Genomic DNA, 21,104 nt, shown 5'->3' with positions numbered 1-21,104 from the left:
AATACCCAGCTCCATACACACTGTCTTCTTAACTATCTAGGAAGCCCTTACAAAACCAGCAGTATCATTTTATTTGTAAATTTTACAGTGATTTCAGAACTAGGGATTTTTAAACAGCTTTAGCTTGAGCTTTGCCTTTACCCTCTAAGGCTGCAGCCTCACGGCACAGAGCAGAAACGACAGCACGACCTCGGTGCAGAGATAACGGGTGGCTCCAGCTCACCCTGCAGCCTCCACTCTGCAAAAACTCAACCCTGCACTGGTAACTTTGGTCGGGCTGCATCGAGTTAGGAGCACACGTTGCACCAGGCGTTAGGTGCAACCTGGCAGGCCCAGCGGAGCATCCCCCCGAGCAGCAGGGAGCACGACTGACCCTTCACGGCAGCTCGGCCACCCATCGCACGCTGCCGCCGCTGTCTCTCTGGACAGAGAACCACAAAGAAAACGTGGATGGAGCGGGAGCTGACCCCAGACCAAACCCCAAAGGGATGCTCTCACRACTTTGCAAACAACAGGCCCTCGCAGGAGGAATAATAAGCGCCACTTCATCGTGAAAAAAACATTTGCTGAGCCGCAGGGGAGGAGATGCTGGCGTTTTCAAAGCATCAGGTGGTGTCAAGGTTTGCGTGCCCAGGGGCTTGGACAAGCATCAACCTCTGGTCTCTAACTGCAACCTGGGAACATGGAATAACCTCCCCCCCCCCGCCCCATACCAGCACGGACACCAGTTGAGCATCAAGCTGTGAAGTTTAAATCCTGATTTCAAGCCTCCCTAAAAAGTTAAATCCAAACGGCTTCTGGACACAAAATTTGGACCTATACATGCCACATCTGAAATTGGGGCTGCTCGCCTTACGTGAACCTCTAACGCACATGAAAATCACAACAGCAACCACAGGAAGGAAAACAGGTTATCCAAAAGCATTTTCAACACTTCCCACAAAAACAAACAGCAGGTTAGGACTCAAAAACATGATGTTTTTAGTTTTTAAACTAGCATTTGCACCAAATTCCATAGATAAGACAAACAGCCCAAAGACGTGACATGCCCCTGCCGGGCTGGGGACCCGAGCGCTGCTGCTCAGAGGTAGCTGCAGAGCCCCACGCTCAGACCAGCTACCGAGGAGGAAAGGACAGAGCTGGTGGGGAAGAGTTTGACTTTTAAATTTCAATTGATCTGATGTTTTTATAGGAGATCCGTTCAGCTTCCGCTGCTTCCCAATTTGCAGGCTACGAGYGGAGCGCTGCGCTCCCGCAGGGCTCCAACCCCACTGGGATGTTCTGCTCACACGAGAGGTGTCTGTYCACAAAAACCAGCTTGCAGAGGGTAAATCCAAGTCCTTTGTTTACTGACACACGGGGAACTGGCTTGGAGTCCCAATTTTTTAGCCCAGCCATCCCCTTTTTACACTGGCCCAGCCTTCTCTGAGTYTCAGTTTAGGAGGGAACAAGAGGTCCATGAATTAACATTGTCTGTGCCCTATCAGGTGAAGGCCTGAAGAAAAACAAATCAGGAAAAAAATAAACATAAAACAAAATCAAAAGCAGGTTGATTTCTCATGAAAGGGGCTGCACCACCAGGTTGTTCTACGGCTTGAGATTGAGATGAGATGGTAGCGAAGCAGGCGAGGTAAAGGCGGACACGTCACACAGCAACACAGCAGGAGAAGGTGGAGAGCAACAAGACCTGGAAGAAAACAAGGCTGGAAAATGAATGAACAGAAAAGGAAATTATATATCTACACCTACATACAAAACAAAATCAAAATCATTCCAGTAATTTGTCATTGAAGAGGGGGAAAAAAAATCATTGCAACCAAATCACAGCCCCAAGGGTTAATATCATTTGGATTACAGGAAAGAATCGTTTTCCCCAGTAACTAAACATTTCAGAGAAGTTATGGCTAGCGATGTTGGGGAGGGGGAGGCTTCTCCCCGCAACGCTCAGGGCAGGACCGGCCCCGTCGAACATCAGCTCTGCGTGGACAGAAGTAACGCTCCGGACAGGAAGGCATGAAGCATTTTAAAAGCTGCGGTGCCATTTCGCGCTTTCTAGACTACAAAGCCGGTGCCGAGGAGGTCCCCGCACCAGYCCCGAGCTGCAGGCTTGGGCTGGTAGGCGCAGGGGTGCGTGCAGGGGGGAGCAGAGCTATAAAAGCCAGCCAGAGCTACCGTTAAAGCAGTTTTCTTTGATTGGAAGAAAGGGCTTATTCTTACTGGATTCATTCATTCTTGAGCAGCAAGACAGACAGCGAGTGTTGGAAAAAGGAAGAGCAATTTCCCCCAAAGATACACACACACGAAGAGGATAGTTTTAAAAGAACAACCTACGCGTGGGAGAGCGTTCAACATCGGGGTCTCGCCAGCGCAATCAGAGCACCGATTCAATGGGAAAAGCCGCGTTTTTAGGGGCTGCTGCCCTCGACAGCGGGCACGGCACGGCTCGACCCTTCTCGCAGCCGGCGCTCCCGGTCCTGCCCGGCGGGAGGGCAGCGGAGCGGGCGCGCGGCCCCGGCCTGCCGCGGGCCGGCGGMGGGAACTCGCACGCCGAAACGCCGAGCCCCGTCTCCTCCTCGCAAACGGCCCTGCTTCCCCACTGCTGCTGGTTCCTGCCTGAGAAGGGACCGAGGACTCGGACAGCCGAACGCGGCGCGGAACAGAGGTCGGGTGTGAGCGGTCAGCAAGCCCATCTGCAAGCGCAGCTCTGCACACGAGTCACCGAGGATCTCCCGACGTAAGGGAACAGGACAGAAAGCCTGAAAACAGCTTCACCTGGAGTTAAGATTACAGGTGTGCTAGTCCGGTTGGACCACCAGATGTTTGATTTAATCCTGTCCTATCTGCAGCTCTGCCACTCATGCAATGATTTACGGTGGGTTAGCAAAAACGGGAGAAAGRGCTGAAAACAGCAAAGGAATCAAAGCGAGTTAGTTTGGTTGCACTGACAGACGAAAGGCAAATCTGAACGATGCCTGCTTGGTGTCTCTGGGGTTTGCATGTGCGCAAATGGTTTCAGGCAAGCGCTCCTGGACTTGTTAGTAGGTTACTGAGAAGGATTATTAGAAACGGTGTTAAACCCAGGGGGAGAAGTTGACCCTGCAGCATGGAAGCGAGTTATTATATTTGCTCAACCTCAAAGAGCACGGTCTGCATTTGGAGAAAAAAATGGAAAGAATATGTGGACTAAGTAAACTCAAATTTAAAAAGCAGCCAAGCCAAGCTGAGCAGGGTTTCAGTGAATGTTAATTCTCTGGTATGATGCTAAACCATCTCCCCATCGCCAGCCAAGTCCACCTGAGTGCCGAGAACAGAGGTCCCTTGGCTCCAGGAGACATAACCTCTCCTTCCCACACAACCCAGCTCATCTCAGCACGGGCCAATTTGCAGATTGCTGGAGGAGAAAACAAATGAGCAAGTCCCTAAATCGAGCAGCCCGAGCTGTCCCTGCTGAGAGCTCGCTCCCCCAGAGCGACAGGCTGCAACCCCGGGCCAAGCCCGAACAAGCCCTTCTGCAGGCAGGGACCCCCGTTTCCCCGCTCTCTGCCGTAATGCCGCCTCGAAGCACCGCTTCCCCGTGCTGGACGAGGCTCAGCCCCGCCGGCGGCAAGAAGAGACCGGGCTCCAGCCTCYCTCCTCAGCCCCGAAGCAGCAGCGATTCCCACTCACCCGGACCGCTCTTCGGAAACGCTCGCCCCCAGCCCTAACGCCTGCTGGCTTTCTCTACCCCCCTCGTCAGCAGGTCGGAGCCCCCCAGGTAGCACTGGCATCCTGCGTTTCCCTCAAGCTCCAGCCGGAGGCTTGTGGGTTCCCCTCCGTTTACGGCTGCTTGGCCCTGGGTGCCCGGCGTACCGCCAGCCCTCCACCCCCCCTCCAGAGCCGCTCCGCTGGGCACGGGTAAAATCCCGAACGCAACAGCTCCGGGGCTCGGCCGGCCCGAGCRAGCCCCCTTTGCGCTGCGGGCAGAAGCCAAATCCCTTTTCCGCTGGGCCAGACAACCCCCTCCCTGCCCCCGGCAGACCTGGATGGGCAGCGGGGCCCGGGGCAGATGAGCGCTGCTCTCTGGGTGTCAAGCAGAGCCTGGCGTGGCCGGGTACTCCTCAAAGCAGGCCCTGAGATGGCACTGCACGAGGCCRGTTAGTACAGAAAATAGGAAAAGACGTTTCCAGCAACCTCAGACTCGACCCGCTGCGTTCAGGCCCATGCTGAACCGGGGGCGCTGGGGAGCAGAACAACGACTCGTATTTGCTCCCCTTCCTYGAGTAATACTGCTCGGATAAAGGCTCTGAGCTGACATAGGAGAATATTTGCCAAAATAGATGCAGCAATAAAACCCTGTCAAATAGCCTCAAGAGCCCAACTAGCAAAGGGGTGGGGAAAAACAGACTTTCCCCTGGGAAAAAGCACCTGCCAGGGGGAAATGAGCGGTGCTGAAATTATAAAGGACTGCACGAGGCAGCAGCTTCTTCTCCTGCGTGTAAATCCCTGCTCCTCTCTGCCCCCCTTGCTGCCCTTGGCTGGCCCAGGCTAGCCCAGCCAGCAGCACATCACCGCTCGCCTCCAGCGTGCTGGATCCCAAAGCTGCCCCGCACCTCCAGCGCACATCACGCTGGACCAGAGCAAAGAGTTTCCAGCACAGGGAGAAGGTGCCATTCTCTAGCCCTGGCAAAACATGCTGGCAGGGGTGGCCCGTGCAAGCAAACCCCAGCAGCAGCATGATCAGACCTATGCTTGGGCCAACATGCTACAAGTTCAACTCATAAATCATGACTTGAGAGCCTTTCTGCAGCCGGCGTCTGCAGACAGGGTTGCCAGGAGACCAGCGTGGCATCCTTCTCGTCTGGCCCAGAGAGGACCGAATTCCCAAGGCAAAGAGAAAGCCAACTCCATCTTCTGCTCCTTTATCCTCCCCTCGTGCCAAACGGCAGCACTTAATCTGCACATCGCTAGGGCAGGGCCAGGTTAGACAGACCTAAGGATCCACCTGCCTATCCACAGCATCGGCGCAAAGCTGCGTCATGTTTCCCAGCTCGGCTCTGGGCTTTCGGCACGAGAAAACCAGTCCTTTAGGGGCTGTGAAGAAATGAACCAGAAGCACTTGCTGAAATCATGCTAGAGAGAACAAGCCCAGAGGAAAATCAGGGCAAGAAAATCAGACTGGCAGATAGCCCTCTTGCCCGGGGCCTGTCTCCTGGTTTGCTCCACTGTCCTCATCACACAAATGCGTCCCTCCCAGGGCAAGTCAAGCCCATCCTTTGCCTCACCCAGGGAAAGCCAAGCATGCTTGTGCTTCATGCACGCATGCATGCAGATGCCCTCCCCGCCCTCCTGCCCCCCGGCCTCCTGCACGCTAAGCTGTTTTGCAGCCCGCTGTGCTCTGCCTCGCCAGTGCACCCGGCTCTCCTCTCCCAGATTAAGGCTGTGACATTTTGAAACCTCTCTCAGCTCATTAAGCAGTTGCGTAACAGCCTCGGCTCTAACACCGTTTAGAGAACTAACCTAATTAATGGTGCCAGCTGCCTCCATGTGCTGGAAGGAGCAGGGGGAAGGTGGTCTGGCTTGCAAATAGAGCAGCCGAACTTCACCCGCCAAGTGTCTCGGCTGGCTGCCCTCAAAACAGTCTCAGGCAGGGTAACATTTGCCTCCTAGTGTTACTAAGGATGCGTCGCTGCCTAGCTGGTGTGCACAGACYTCCCAGTTACCCTTAAACCCAGGCGCACTGGAATGCAAGGGAGGGCTGAACAAACTGGACTGGCCTCAGGCTCRGTCCTGCTTTGGGCAGCCTGATGCCTTCAAACCCACCCGTGGAGGGAGCGGGACATCCCGGCAGAGCTGCAGCACAACGCGGCGTCACCCGAGCTACGGAGAGCCAACCACTCGCCGCCGGCCGCGGTGCCACCCGAGCCGCGCAGAGCACCACCGCTCGCCTACGGCCGTKTTGCAATCCCCAACACGAGCGGCTGCAACGTGCTCAGGCCGAGGGAGGCTACACCTCCTGCGCCCTGCAAACATCGCCTCCTCCATCCGGTGCTGCAGCAGGGAGGACTGGACCAAACCTGCGTGAAGTTGCAAGCATGCAAGAAAGAGATTAGCCGCTCATCCCTTACCTTCTCTCATTGCCAAAGAGCCGGGCCACTTCTTCTCTCCCAGGGCTACGTGCCCGGGTTCTCCGCTCTAGCCGTTTCCTCTCCACCTGGAAGGCCTCACGATTACTGATCCTAATGGCCTTGGGAACGTCGGCCAGGGTGGTGTACTGCCGGCTGGCTTTAAAAGAAAGGGGACGCCCCGATTTTTCAGCTCCCCTTGCTATATCTCTGCTGTTGGAGTCCTTGTGCATGGGGCAACTGTTCTTCGAATCCAAGGAGTTCAGAGAGAAGCTGTGAATCATTCGGTCGCCTGATCGGGTACCTGGGGAAGGAAAGGGCTGGGCATGCTCCTGCGAGGGYGATTTGGGATAACTGTACCTGTTGTTTGGGGTGCTGGGGCTGGGAGGGCTCGGTGGGGGCGGCAACTGCTGTTCTTCCAGCTTCGAGTCTTGCTTGGTCTTCTCCAAGGAAAAGTAACCACTCTCGACACGTGTCTTCCGCCCACAGTCTATCCGGTCTCCGTTCATGGAGCTCTCATCTAAGGGACAGAAAATTCAGCAGGTCCAAGTTCTGCCGTTTGGTAAGATACAAACAAACAAACAAAACCYCAATTCCAGTATGGAACAGCATAAGAAAGAGAGCAGAGACACTGCCTGGAGCCCAACTCCAACTTCCACTTTCATTTGGCAGACAGACAGCCTTTGTGTCACCACGGCCTTCCATCTTCAAGGCCCATTCAAAAGGTGAGATGATTTGCGCGGAGCTGGGGAGCCCAGTCGGCACCRAAGTTGCTGACCAGCTCCTTGGTGGCGATACCCACGTAGGTAACGACGCAGACACGGACAGCGTTGGAGATCAAGTCACCAGTTGGATGCAGTGGAGAGTGAAAAGGCTGGTGACAGCAGCAGAAATGTTCTTGGCTGGTGGGAGCGTTGCTAACAAGCTGCCGCGAGGTGCCCAGCTAGCGCTCACATCTGCTTGAGAGCTGCTCCACGGGAAGAAGGCCAAAGCAGCCTCCTCCTCTTCCTCAGGGTGGAAGAAGACAGTGACCTAACCTCCAGGGAGCGTGCAAGAAGAGACACGCTGCACAAGCGGATAGCAGTGTCTTTTTCTGGCATAAAAGAGGAGGTTTCTAAAGACCATCTGCACCAATGTATATTGGAAGCAAGATCCGCGGTTCAGCCAGCAAACACCAATGCCTTTCCTAATCATAASTGCAATCAGTTTTCAGGTTGTCTGATTCCAGGAAAGTACAGGGCAGGAGAAGGGAAGGGGAGGACGGAAGGTGTGCTGACAGCTGGAGGAAGCTTGGATCCATCAAAAGCTCCTCAGGCCCTTCCTGCCAGGAGCACGGGGGGTAGGTGGAGGYTTCACTGGGACATAGGCGCTTTACGATGAACGGAAAAGATCTGTTGTGCTTCCTGTTGCCAGAGCACACTCCTGCGATCCAGCACTAGGAAAAGAGCAGTCCACAGGAGTGACGGGTCACCATCACTCTCCGCAAGAAGCAATTCTCAGCTCGCACCAACGCAGCACCGGGCAAGTCAGTCTTCCCATGGAAGGAAACCTCCRAACGACCCCGAGAAATGAGCTGCCCTCAGGCGCTGCTGCTCTCAAATGCCTGTGCCCGTGTCTGGGCATGGGGAAGGAGCTGAGCTGACCCGCGGGGAGGAGGACGGGACGGAGCACTCGTCAGGACGCAGGTCCAGGAGGGACCTTGCCAGCCCGTAACAGCAACCGCACTTATGCTGTCTCCCATTAAAAAGCCGGTGAAAGGGGTGAATTCTAGCACTTTTCACTTGCATATTTTTTTTGTTTCGAAGAAACCAAGCAGACTGTATATAAGCGGGGAAATCACGCTATTTGCTTTGGGGACATTTCAGTGTCTTCCCTAGCCCCAGCTGTGCCCCACAGCGTCAGGGGGCAAAACCCTACGGATGCACCCAAGCCCGCTGGCTAGCACCAGGAGAGCGCGGGGGAAAGCAGCCCCCTTAGCTGCGCGCTCGGCTCGCGCAGATATAGGAAACGGACTCGGCATGTCTTCCCTCCCCGGCACTTATCCACAGGGAACGCAGCCCAGGGCAGGGAAAAAAAGCCCCGGCCCCCTATTGTTTCCCGGAGAACAATGCGGCAGCCCCAGGCGCCTTCCACGGGCTAATCAGGGAGACAAATATAAACAGTTATCCTGATACGGGGACAGGATGAGGAAGCGGCGCACAGCGCTTGGCAATCCCGATAGCCGGGCCAAGCGGAGCGCCGGGCCCCGCAGCACCCTCCGGGCTGGCTGCAGGGGGACAGGCACCGCTCTGGGACGTTGCAAAAAGCTTTTTCCTCCCTCCTGAAAGGAGAGAAGGGCGAAATCCCTTCCTGAATTTCRGCTCGTAAGGCCACGGCAACACCACACCTTTCAGCGCTGTCACGCGTGGGGAAGCGCAGCAGAAGGCCCAGAGGGACGCGGGCTGGCAGACGTGCTTCCTCCTCGTCACTCTTGACAGGTTTCTGTGCCTCTTTCAGGATGCAATTTAATATTATAACTAAGGTAACTTATGGCTGGCTGCTCTCCAATGGCCTGGCTCTCGCAGCCGTTCCTCGTAGGGCAGGTGCTCCAGCCCTCYGACCATCTTCGTAGCCCTRCGCTGGACTCTCTCCAGTAGCTCCATGTCTCTCTTGTACTGGGGAGCCCAGAACTGGACAMACCACTCGAGATGAGGCCTCMCCAGGGCTGAGTAGAGGGGCAGGATCACCTCCCTCGACCTGCTGGCAACACTCTTCCTAATGCACCCCAGGAGACCATTGGCCTTCCTGGCCACAGGGGCACGTTGCTGGCTCATGGTTGACCTGTCATCCACCAGCACTCCCAGGTYCTTCTCCGCAGAGCTGYTCTYCAGMAGGTCAGYCCCCAGCTTGTACTGGTGCCTAGGGTTATTTCTCCCTAGGTGCAGGACCCTGCACTTGCCCTTGTTGAACCTCAGGAGGTTCCTCTCCRCYCAGCTCTCCAGCCTGKCCAGGTCTCTCTGWATGGCAGCACAGCCCTCAGGTGTRTCAGCCACTCCTCCCAGYTTGGKATCATCAGCAAAYTTGCTGAGGAGGCACTCTGTCCCCTCATCCAGGTCACTGATGAGTAAGTTGAACAAAGCTAGACCCAGTACTGACCCTTGGGAGACACCACCAGCTGCAGGCCTTTGTTTAGCTTCAGGCAGAGCAAGCTCACGCAAGCACGGCGGAGCCGTATCTGCCCTTCTCCTGGGTAATAAATCAGCTCCCATGTCACGAGAACACGTCCTCTGGGCAGCGCTGCTGGTAAAACCCTGCTTGGGAAGCACCTTCCACTTCCAGGTCCCAGGGCGCTACGCAACCGCTGCCCCGCCGCCTCCACACGCGGCACCAGCGTGGTGGAGCCATCTTCTCAGGGGCAAACGGAGGCCTCTGGGCCGACCTGGCGCATCCCGCCTCGTGGGGCGGTCGCAAAGCGGGTCGGCGGGAGCTGTGTCGCGGTGCTGAGCTCCCCGCAGCGTCAGGCCCACCGAGTCCTGCGCTCTAGCTCGAGGACGCGAGAACGAGCGGGTTTCCCTGCCCGGTGGCCGTGCGGCACCTTTCACCCTTACCTTCTTTGCYGTCCAGCGCGGGTTCCTTCAGGGAGCTGCCCGCCGCTGCCTGGCTCTGCACCGGGCTCTGAGCTGGGCTGAGGCCGCTGCCCCCGTCTGCTTGGTCTTTGCCCCTCATTTCCTCCTGCCAAAGCGTGGACTTGGTGGCAGGGACCTTCTCCGCGCTGGGGATGCTGCTGCTGGTCACGGCCATCTTAGCAGGACCAGGCTCCTAAGAGAGGAGGGGAGCAGGGGCGTTAGCGGAGACGCTCTGCCCGCTCCGACCCTGCCCACCGCCCCGCGCCGGCACCGCCGTCCCGAGGGGCAGAGCTCGCGGGTGGAAACCCGCCGCCGGGCCGGCGCGGCGGAGATTCGGGACCGCCTTAGCCACGGGGGCCGGCGCCGCGGCTCTCCGGCACCCCTCGCCGCCGCCCGCGAAGCGCCCCGGCCAAGCTCCCCAAGCTCCAAGCTTCACGCGCTTTATGTTATTTTAAAATTTTATTATTTTAAACGCATCTCTACCTACAATGGGCTCTGGAAAAAAATCAGAAAACGACGCCGTTTTCGTGGCTACGTTTGCACCGGCGCAGGCTGGCTGCCGGCTCCGGCTGCCGCAGAGGCAGCCCAGGTTCGGCGCGCGCCCGGGAAGAGGCAGCAGCTTTCCCAACCGCTTTAGGGTTTGGCTTCCCTCATTAGCAGCTGTTTTGCTGTTGTCATATTAAGTTTCTGCATTAGCGGAAAATTTTCCTTAAAGCCACCAATAAATCAAAGACAATTAACTCCCCTCGCAGTCCCCGGACTGTGGGAAACCCTCCTAGTCGCTGGCACCCTTCCGACGCCCGGCGGGGAAGCGCCGGCTGCCAGCGCGCGCTCCCCGGCGCGGACCCCGCGCAGGGGCATCGCCACTCCGCTCGCGCTGATCGCTGCCGCCCCGGCGCCGGGCACGGAGGAGACGGGGAAAAGCGAAGGGAGCTGAAAACGGCCCCTTCCGACGCCCCGGGACTGCTCGGCTCCTTGCTGCCGCGGGGAGGAAGGGAGGACCAAAAAACTACCTAAGAGTGAAAAAAAGGAGAAACGCCCTCTTTTTTTTTTCCTTGCTTTTTTCAAATCGCAAGGGCGTCCATCCCCGCCCCGAGCGGCTCTCGGGCGCGAGCCGGTGCCGGGCGAGAGGGCGGCCGTCTTCGGAAAGRAACGAGGCTCGCTCCGCCGGCGGGCAGAGCGCGGCCCGAAGAGGCGGCCAGGCTCAAGGGAAGCCGTTTCGCCGGGGGCGATCCGGTGCCGGCAGGGCCGGGGTGCGGAGGGTCCCCGGCGGCCGCTGCCGCTTCCCTTTTTTGGTGCTCAGGAGCGCGGATCCTGTACGCTTTCCAAGAAGTTGCCGTGGCGATGAAAAGCATCCCAGAATGAGGTTTTTCTGGCTCCGTGCCCCTCTCTGCTCCACCACCAGCTCCGGCCCCCCCGGCTCCCGAACGCCGCGCGGGGCTCCGCGCTCCCCGCCGGCCCTCCCCGCCGTCCCGGGGCCGCTCCGGCTTCCCAGCGCCAGAGAAGGGGGCCGGGCTTGAGGYCGGGCGACTCCCGTACCGTGCCGGGTCTCAGCCACGGAGCAAGGAGGTGCCTCCTCGGAGCGTCGCCGGAGCCACAGCGCTCGCGGGGCCGTCGCCGGCCCGAGCCTTTGGCAGGAGGGGGCTCGGGAGACTTGCACCACCAAACCTGGACAGTGATGCTCTTCCCCCAATTTTTTTTTTTTTTCCCTGCTGTCCGGAGGCTCCCAGCGTAGCCAACGTGACCCGGACGAACGCCGCGCGAAAACCCGGCCGTGGCCCTCCTCGCGCCCGGCCGACCCTCCGCCGCGGGGTGACCCGGGGGAAACCCAGCAGTCGCCCTCAAGCAGAAGCCGYGGGGCTGAGGGAGCCCCGGCGCCGCTCGCCGAGGCCGGGCCGCCCCGGGGACGCGGCCCGTTCTCAGCCCCGGAGCCAGACGAACGCGGTCTCGGGGTCAAATTCCAAATCCGCGGGATTCTCCCCCACTCCGGCCACGTGGGAGCCTGGCAGGAACGAGTGAGTCACGGTCGGCCCCGGYTTTTACCATTTATAGTCAAAACGAGCGCGAAGCCCTCGCCGGTCCCCGGAGAGCACAGCTCCAGTCCCGCAGCTCCCAGCCCAGCCCCGGCCTTCAGCATTTTCCTTTCATTCCCATTATCTCCGGGATCATCTCAAACGGGGTAACCAGAGCCCTACGCAATTTCAGCATGTTTCTGCCCAAAAGGCTCAGGAACGGCCCGGAACCCCTTGCCCGTCTTCGCAGACCCCGTCGCGTGCCGTGCACCCCCCCCATGGCCCGGGGGAGACCGTCTGGGGTGCCAGGTCCGCCGCTGCGAGAGCCCATGTCGCAGCGCTGATGCCATTTTGCAGCGGGGGCAGAGGACGGCGGCTGGAGAGCGAAACACGCAGGCACGCGGCTCCGTTACGTGCCCTGCTCAGCCTACGCCCTTGGTCGCACACCTTCACCAGCCTCATCGCTGCTGCCTGCAAACCCCGTCCCACACAGCCCGCCTGGAGAGGGAACGGGATTAGACGGAAAGGGGGACCAGGAGAGACCCATCCGTGCCGCGAGCAACTCCAAGAGAGCCCAGATGGGAAAGGGTGGGCAGAGGGTTCAAACGCTGCTGCTGCGGGACTTTTCAGACTAGGCTAGCAGCCAACACAGCACATGCATCCTCAAAGTCGGCGAAGGAGCAGCATGTGACCCTGGGAAGTGACATCCAGAAACTAATTCACACCATCCTTGCTACTCTGGCTCTTTTCCTTACTTTCATTCTCTGCAAATGCAGCCAGCAGCCCAYGTTTCATGTCAGTCTGGCTCACGATTGGGGGAGATCTTCCCTGGGAGCYGAGCAACGCTGTGGCCCGAGGGAAAAGCAGCAGAAGGAGCCAAACTGTTCCCCTCCGGGGCCACGAGGGACTGGGCCGCGGTGTGTCACCACCCAGGGTTACCTGAGGAGTTGGGGGCTCTACCTTCCTCTTCTTCTTCTGATTCTGCTTGTTCGTCCTTGGATAGACTATCAACATCTCCAGCCACCTGTGAGCAAAGAAGAGCAAAAGGTGAGGTTTGCGTCAAAGGACAGCACAGAGGGAAGGAGGGAGGTGATGACAGTGATGCTTGTGCCCAAGTAGGGGGTACAGACATCGCTCATGGGTGCAGATCCCAAAGCTACTTCCCTGGTAATGTGGAGACTCCTCTGACAACACCACCCCGGTAGACACAGACTCATCCCTCCTTTAGACCTCTCCCTTGCAAGCAAACCTCTCAGCTGTGCTCCAGAGATGGAGCTTGTATTGTGTGGCATTTGGGTGGCATCAGCATTTCCATTACCAACCACAGTTTTCAGGGGTTTATAACCTGTCATTAAAAAATCCCTCAAGCTGGAACTTGGCATGCAGAACTCAACCTCTCCAAGTTGGTTAGGGTCAACAGGGCAAATAGTACTCAGTTATAGTCTCAACACTCAGCAAGGTCTCAGAGGAAAAACAACTTCTGAGGAAGGACAGGAGGGAGGAGAGACAGGGGACAGCTCCAGGGCAACCCTAGGATTGCTTCGACTCAAATGCTGCTTGCTCCAAGAGAGAGGAAGAGGCCAAGGATGACAAGGGACAGGAATCCAAGGATCCTGAAACACAGTAGAGAGCTCATCAACAGCATCCTATTGGAGCAGGCAGACCCTCCCTGGCAGGACCTTCTCTTTTCAGGGATGCTAACGCCAATGCGCTTCACACAATGCATTTTTGTCTAGAAAAGGGCAGGGTGAACTTGGCATTCGGAAGTCCAGCCCTGGTACAAGTCTCTTGTTCGGTGGGTTCTCCTACGCCTTGCTGCCATGGCCTGATGAGCTGCCCARGTTACTCTGTTACCTCAGTCAGGATCCACAGACTGCTGGGAAATTGTCATGCTTCAGATTTTCACGTTTTGCTCTTATTGCCCCCACTTTGTATACYGCTCTTTTAAAGAGTTTTGCAATGACCACATCAAGTGGGCTTTGGTTAAGCAATAAATGCCAGAAGCATGCAATGAGTGTAAAACAAATTCTCCCCAAGCCAGGGAAATCTTCCTGTTGTGCTGCAACTGCAAATGAAACTCATCTGGCTCGGAACCAGAATGGGACTTTTTCAGGATGATTAATGCCTGCAGTCAGAAGCAAACGCACTGCTTCAAAATACGACGCCGGGCCAATGAACAATAAATCAGCCCCACCTTGCTGTGCAATGTCTCTCCCTCTCAGCACTGCTGGCAGGAGCCAGGAACAAAAGAGTGAACTGTGTGCTGGAACATGGGGGAGAAGGAGAAGCYGAGCAAGGCACAGAGGGGTGGTTTTGCCATGTTTTGGGGTGTAACAGAGCACAAAGAGGAGCCTGAGGATGGGGACGAAGGGAAGCGGCAGCACAGCAGGGCCAGGTCAGGGAAGCAGAGCTCAGCAAGAGGCCGTGGGAGGCTGCTGATTCTCTGGGAAGGAAAGGGAAAACAGGAACCTCCCGCAGAGCAGATATGAGCCCGAGACCCAGAGTGGGATGAGCCCTGGGATACGRCTCTGGTCAGCCTACAGCACAAGCACGCTCTCCCACCCCTGCCTCTGACAGGCAGGGCAAGGAAGGGAGAAGCAATCACTGAAGGCTTCTTAAATACGCAACAGCAACCATCACCCACGAGGGCAAAGGACTCAATAAAGCACCGGCGTCCCTAGGAAACGGACAAGGCACTTGCACCCTCTCCTCACCATGCCCCAAAGCAGCACACGCATCATGAAACCAGGGGCCTGGGGGAGAACAGGACCACTCAGCTACAGCCACTACCACTTTGCTAGCTGGTTTGCTCCAAAAGATGGCCAAACACCATGCTTCCAGTGCTGTGTGAGCCTCTCCTTTGCAGGGAGAGCCTTGTGCCTTCCCAAGTGACGGTCTCCCCTTAAGAGGGTCATCAGCAAGGTCCCAAGTCCATTAAAAAGAAATGAATTGTTTGACCATGCTGGGACCCTACTGGCAGGAGCAGGCCCGTTGGTTTGAGGGTGTTGAGACTCGCTTCCAGCAAAGCCTGGTGTCCACGAGGACTGGAGGTATCATTTTACAGGCAGGATCTCCCCAGAAATGCCTCTCTCCACCAGCATCCATCAGTCCCACCTTGGCTGGAGAAGCAGAGTCGGCCACCCTGTCCCACCACCCGTCCACAGCCAGGTCCTCCACAGCACGCTCGCCTCATGCCTGCACTCATCCGAGCCAGGCGCTTGGCATCCCGGCTCTGGAAAGACAGGTCTGCCCGCCTGACGCGGCACATGCCATGGCTGAGAAGGGCGGAGGGGAAGAGGGGAATCGCCTGCATTCAGGTTTCTCAGTAGAACACTGGAGATCACAAGGAAGTTTTAATACATGAAAAGCAAACATCTGAGCCAATTCCCAAGCTCTCTGCAAGAAAATGCCTGCTTCAGCTAATATTTACTAAAATGAGAGAGTCACAACCAAAGAGAATGCTTGGAAATATAAATCACTTCAACAGGAAGAACCAAATTCTTTCGTTCCGAGGTTTGGAAGAGAGGAGAAGAGGGCATGTTTCTAGAAGAACAGGAGAACCATTTCATCCCTTCAGCTTTCTGTTCTAGTCTCAAACGTCAACTAATTCTGAAACATTGAGCTTCCCCTTGGGATAAGATCTTTGCTCCCCAGCCTTTCCTTTCACTCAGTTCATTTGTAGCTGGGTGCTTTTCTGCTGGCGGCATCGGAGCACAGCTCAGCGGTGGAGGGGTCTGGGAGGAAGACACCCACCAAGTGCTGAAGGTGCCTGGTCCTGTCTGGAGCAACGAAGGGATATGATCCACGAGGAGCTCACAGGTGAACAGCAGTAGCATCGCCATCCTTTGGTCCGTGCTGACGGGCTCGGCACCTGAGAAGCACCCTCACCACTGCTGCATTCAATTCGAGCCTATGTCTGCCTGAGACCGAGGGATGAGGCTGTTTCTAGGTCACCATCCAACACCTGGAGCTGGGAAATCTACTGGGATTTGCTCTCTCGAGTGGCTTAATCTTCAGCGTTGCTGAGCAACCACATCCCTGCGGCAGGCACTCGTAAGAGTGATGATATTTTAATCTTCCTCTAAGGTCAGATGCTCAGCTGGGACCGGGGGGTGGTGGGCTGTAACCAAACCCCTCTATTTTCCCTCTCCACTGAGAACAAGCAGGGAATAGACAGACACAGCGAAGAGAAGGCTGCCACAAGGACACGGATAAATACAGAGCAGAGATAGCCCTGAGGATGCCATGCCAGCCCCAGGGGTGCTGACGAGGACCCAGGGGTGGGTGACACTCAGGGTTGGACCGCCAGCCCTTGGACTACCCAAACCTCCTCTGGTGGGGGACCAGGGGGTCCTGGGGTGGCAACTGCAAGGACCCCAAAAGAGTTGAACATGCCAAGTCGCAAAGCTGCCCCAGGAACCCACGTCTAGCAGTGACCCTCGGTGGGACGCACAATCGGACGCTGCGGTAAAAGCACCAGCCACAGCAGGAGTCACCTTGGCACAGATCATCTCCTAGCCCATCCCCACGCTCACCCTGCAGCTGGGCCTCTTYCCTCGGCTAGTAAATAGCTCCTTTTTTTCCCTGCTAGGCCCAAAGCTGCCAAGGCCAGCCTGGAGCATTTCGGCATCAGATGCACTCTCCAAACATTCAACAAATGCTCCAGTGTAATTCAGCGCTCTCGCGCGGGTAAACGCCTCTGTTGTTTTGCAGCACCGAGCAGGATATTGCCCAATGGCAGACAACAAAACTGACCTGAAAATGGTGGCCTTCATAAGTAACTAGTGACTCAAGAACATCTCAGCCCTGGCGCCCAGCCAAGGCTCCTAAAAGAGGCTGAGTTTTCTGAATCACTGGCTCTATAAGGTGTCCGGCATGTTGGGAAGCCTCAGGCTCCAGCGCAGCAGGCACGGCTGAGCACGCGCCCTGAGCACCGAGGAGGGACTTAAATCATCCACCGCTGCACAGCTCTCCGCCGAAGTCAGTGCTCATGCTCACACCATAAATCTGGCAGCTCAGGGGGGCTGCACAGGCTCCTGCTGTACTGCAGAGCACCAGGTGACTGCAGGGGTCCAAGAGGCAGCGGAGCAGGGGAGGGGAAGAAAACCTATCCTTGCCAAAAAGGAGCAGAAAACTGCGGCTGACCGCGAGGAAGCAATTACACACAGCCCCCAGGATCGCCCTTGTAGCAGGCAGTTGCCAACACACTCGAAGCGTAATCGCTTTAKGCCTTCCAGTTCCTTCCTCGGGGAGTGCCGCTGTGCCCGACCTGCCCAGATGCGCAGCGCTCGCTCTGCCAGGCAGCCTCCACGCTCCCTGTTGAAATTGGCCAGCGTGGCTGTTTTGGTTTCCATTGCCAAAGTGCGCAMCGAAGATAAAAGGTGAGCTTAGCGCAAAGCCCTGCGAGAGCCCCATGCAGCTTCCYGCACAGCATCCGAGCAGGGCTGCGAGCCCTGGAACCACCGAGCAGGGCCACAGAGCCCTTCTCCCTCCAGGGCAAACCTGGGGAAGGTGCAAAAAAAACCCCAAGTGGTTGCAGTGACCCATCACAGATGGATCAATCTCAGTATATGAGACGCGCTTGGACATGGCATTACCCACCATCCTCTTCCTCCCTGCTGAACAAAGAGCCCAAAGTGCCGCTCAGCCCCCGATCTCCACTCACCCGCTGATGATCTCCTTGTTCTCAGCTCGGATGAAGTGCTCCTTCTCCGGGGTCAGGATGCACAAGGAGAATTTCTGCCCCGTCCGACTCTCCCCGTCCACCACATCCGTGCATTGGTTCATGTTGATGGTGCCCTGCGGGAGGGTTGTGGGCTGGAAGGGGAAGGAGAAAGGAAGAACATTTAAACAGAGAAGAGCAGAGGAGTGCAGAGTTCACCTTGAGMCCTAAACCCCTTCCTTGTGGACACTAGCACCCAACGCCTTTTGGACRTCTGGTGGACCAAGACCTTTGCAATCCTGGCACTGCCAGGAACTGATTTTGCCCTTCCCGCTGCAGAGGGGCTCTTTGCCCCCACTACTCGCCGGCCAAGCCAGGCCAAGCTCTGCCCACAGGTGCCCAGAGCCGCTCAGGCAAGCCCGGTCCCCACGCACGTGCTGGCACAGAGCAAATCCCTGTGGACACAAACCAGCGGGCACAACCCCAGGCGGCCCATCCAGGTCCGCTTTTGCCAGGGAGACAAGGGCTGTGCTCTTCCCAGCGCCCGGGGAAGGATGGCTGCCCCGCGGCAGCCCGGGGTGCCGAGCCGCCGCGTTCGGCTTTGCAGCCGTACGTCCGAGCCGCCCAGCCGGGCGGCGCGGGGGGCTGTGATTCCCTGTCCCCTCGCTCCGGGGATGCTCCTCTCTCGATCCCCGCGCCACGYGGGCACCTCGTCGGGCCGCGCCAGCAGCCAGCCCGCGGTTTACGCCGTGCCGCCCCAGGGGCGCCGGGATCCCGGCCTCGGCGAGGAGGATTTCTTGCAGGCGCGCGGGGAGGGGAGCGCGGCGGAGGGCTGGGAGATGTGCTAGCGCTGACGAGAGCTGACGGGTCCATCTGGAGCAGCTCGGGCTCATCCGATTACAGCCCGGCCTCCTCTCCAGGCAGCACGGTGCCCTGCAGCCCCCCTCCATCCCCTCCCCGGGCTCCGCCGCGGGCTCCGTCCCTGTCCCCGACCCTGCCTCTCCCCACAGAGCCATTCCCAGCCCGGCACGGTGCCAGAAGGGTCCCCAAAATGTCCCGGCACGGGGACAACGCTCCTCGGCACCTGCCTGCGGTGGGAGCAGGCGTCGATGCCGGCTCCACCGCGGGGCCGCTCGCCCGCACGGCTCCCCGGGCAGCGCGCGAACCCTCGCCGGGGACGAGAAGAGGCGAGCGGAGGAGCCCYGCGCCGAGCAGGCACGCAACCCAGCTCCGCTGCCGCTTCCTCGCCGCCGGCGAAGCCTCCTTGCGCCCTCCAGATGGCAAGGCCAGCCGGGTGAATTATTTTTGGCAGGCRCCGCCGAGGGTTTTTACCATGGAAACCGGCTCCCCTGCCAGCACACCACCTTCAAAAGCGGCCTGCACGGTGCAAAGAAAAGGAGCCCGCTGGCGCCTGGGAACGGCCGCAGCCTGCGGCCCCGCGACGTGCATCCGAGCCCGCCGAGACCCCTGCTTTACCCGCGCGCGGAGCAGGAGGAGCGTGCCGGGGGGCGGCGCGGGCCCGGCCGAGGGGCCAGCCTTCCCCCGGCCACGCCAAGACCTCTTTGCTCCTTCTGCAAGCTGGCACGGGCGTCCCCGGATCCCGCAGGGGAGGGAGGGCAGGAAAAGCCGAGCGCGAAGCCACGTCGCGCCCCGAGCGCAGCCTTGCCCTCTTCACCCGGTGCCACAGGAAGTCAATTCCTAAGAGGATTTTTTTGTCTTAGACAACAAAAATAAAATCCCGCTTTCCGGTAGCTATAAAAATCCTACGGAAAAACTTTCTCCCGCTCCAAGTGGAGTCTTAGAAACGTTTTGTCTCACTTGGCTTTGGCACAGCCAAGGCTTCCAGGACCATAAAACTCCGGATTGCTGCGCGGGCTCAATCCTGTTCCCCACCCRGAGCGTTTTCACACCAGGAAACACAACCAGGACACGGAAAAAAAAGGGATGAGGGCTTCTCCACCTGATTCACCAAAGGGCACCCTGGGCCACTGACTCACTCCCTCTTACCACGTGCACCCTYAAAACCCCTGGGAGGCATCGCAGGTATCAAAGCACAGCGGGGGATCTGGCGCACCGCGCAGAAAGCAAGCAAGACAGGAGAGAGCTCCTTGCAAAACACGTCTCCTCTCCTCCTGCCTTAACCCCACGGCCGAGTTCAGGGCAGCCTCCCCAGTTGCTCACGCCCAGACCGACCAACACGCCGTGCCTGCAGCGGAGCAGCCGGTTTCGGGCCGGCTCCCCCCACGGCGCCGGCTCCCTAAAGCGGTTTTGGTGCATCCTTGCAACGGCTAAAGCGTGCGTCTCGCGCAGCTCAAGAGCAGCCCGCCACGTCAGCCCCCATCTACGCTGCCCCTCCAAGCCCCCCGCACCACGGGCAACGGCGCTCCGAAAAGATCCGGCATCGAAAGGAGCTTGTGAAGCCYACGCCGAGCGCGAACCGAGCTCTGCAAGCCGCCGGCGGGCCCGAGCTGACGCGTGGGGGGCAGCTCGGGGACACGGATCGCCCCCCTCGCCTTCTGCAGCCGAAAGCAGGAGGGGGTGAAAGGACCAAACCCGCCGGGAGAACCCGAGGGCGCCCGGCGCGCTCCCCCGCGCCTCCTGGGAGGAGATGAAACYGGACAGGCAAACAGCCTCGCTCGGGAATGATTTAAATTCTTCTACATCAAGTTATTCCCTTCCTCGGAGCCAAAAGCAAAGCGAGGTGGAAAGACACGAACAAGCGCAAACTCYGTGCGAGGAGAGGCCGAGACGCAGCACCCTCGGCAAGACCTMCCCGCCCCCGGGTAAAGCCACGCGGTGCCCCGGGAGCGCCGGAGGCCCCCGGAGAGCTGGCGATCGCTCACTGCCGGTCCCGCACCCCCGGCCTGCTGCAGTGTTAGGAAACAAGAGTTAAATAGGAATAAATCAATGGAAGGGCCCATGGGTCCGAGCCTRGGGCCGAAGGAAGGCGTTGCACTCGGGTAAGGCGGGGTGGACGCGCAGGGCTCAGGCAGCCTCCCATAGCCTGGGCGAGACGCAAAGCCCTTCTTCGGCGAAGGACGCACGGCAGCGTCGGGGGGGAGGCGGCGGCTCCTCCCCACCTCCTCTCCTGMCTTGTGCAAGCTATGAATCATTTCCTGATAGGGCTCCATCTTCTCCAAAACCAGAGACTGGGAAACGTCACAGCCAACAGGAAAGGAACAAGGCGCCCCAATTTCTGCTCTTTGGGGAATTAAACGAGGCAGCTTTGCTCCCTGCCTACACGTGCCACCAGGACGGACACTTGATAGGTAGAGTCCAATGACCGCAATGACCCCACCTTAGAGCAAAGAAACTCCTACTACTGTTTCTGTGCCTTTGGGATTGCAAGGCAACGGGTCCCTTCTACCCAGCCATGTTCACGTCCACGGCTAGAGGCTCCAGCCAACAGCTGGGGAAAAGCAGGCTTAAACACACCAAGCTCTACCTCCCTTCTTTCCATCCACCTCGCTGGCTGCTGGCCAGGCTCCCAGATGTCACGCAGAGCCAGGCAYGGGACATGTGCTCCATTCCTCCCCTGCTGCATCCCCGCAGGCCTCGCGGCAGAGGACAGGGGCTGCATGTGCCTGAACACCCACCCACCTGCCTAGGGCTCAGACCTCCACGGGAAGCCCTGCAGCAGTGTTCGGTCTTCCACGACCGAGCACAAGCAGGCTGGGCCTTCTCCAAGCAGTAGGACCTCTGCAGAGGCAGTGTGGAGGACAAG

General features: G+C 58.3%; 1 protein-coding gene across 2 annotated transcripts in view; it reads right to left on the bottom strand.

Moving 5' to 3' along the window:
- The window catches only part of MPRIP (myosin phosphatase Rho interacting protein), a 93,983-nt gene that overhangs the window by 40,144 nt on the left and 32,735 nt on the right, over positions 1-21,104 (bottom strand). For both annotated transcript variants that reach the window (XM_085309385.1, XM_085309384.1), the window contains exons 4-7: positions 17,384-17,535; positions 12,658-12,742; positions 9,689-9,899; positions 6,105-6,621 (exon numbers count right to left, since the gene is read on the bottom strand). In XM_085309385.1, coding sequence (XP_085165511.1) covers positions 6,105-6,621; positions 9,689-9,899; positions 12,658-12,742; positions 17,384-17,535 — 965 coding nt within the window. The remainder of the gene's footprint in view (positions 1-6,104; positions 6,622-9,688; positions 9,900-12,657; positions 12,743-17,383; positions 17,536-21,104) is intronic.

This window comes from Rhea americana, unplaced genomic scaffold (genome assembly GCF_003343005.1).
Source record: "Rhea americana isolate MKP2758 unplaced genomic scaffold, rheAme1 scaffold_297, whole genome shotgun sequence".
In the NCBI taxonomy this organism is placed as follows: domain Eukaryota; kingdom Metazoa; phylum Chordata; class Aves; order Rheiformes; family Rheidae; genus Rhea; species Rhea americana.
The sequence above is the reverse complement of the archived record's forward strand: the minus strand, read 5'-3'. Positions and strand labels throughout refer to the sequence as shown.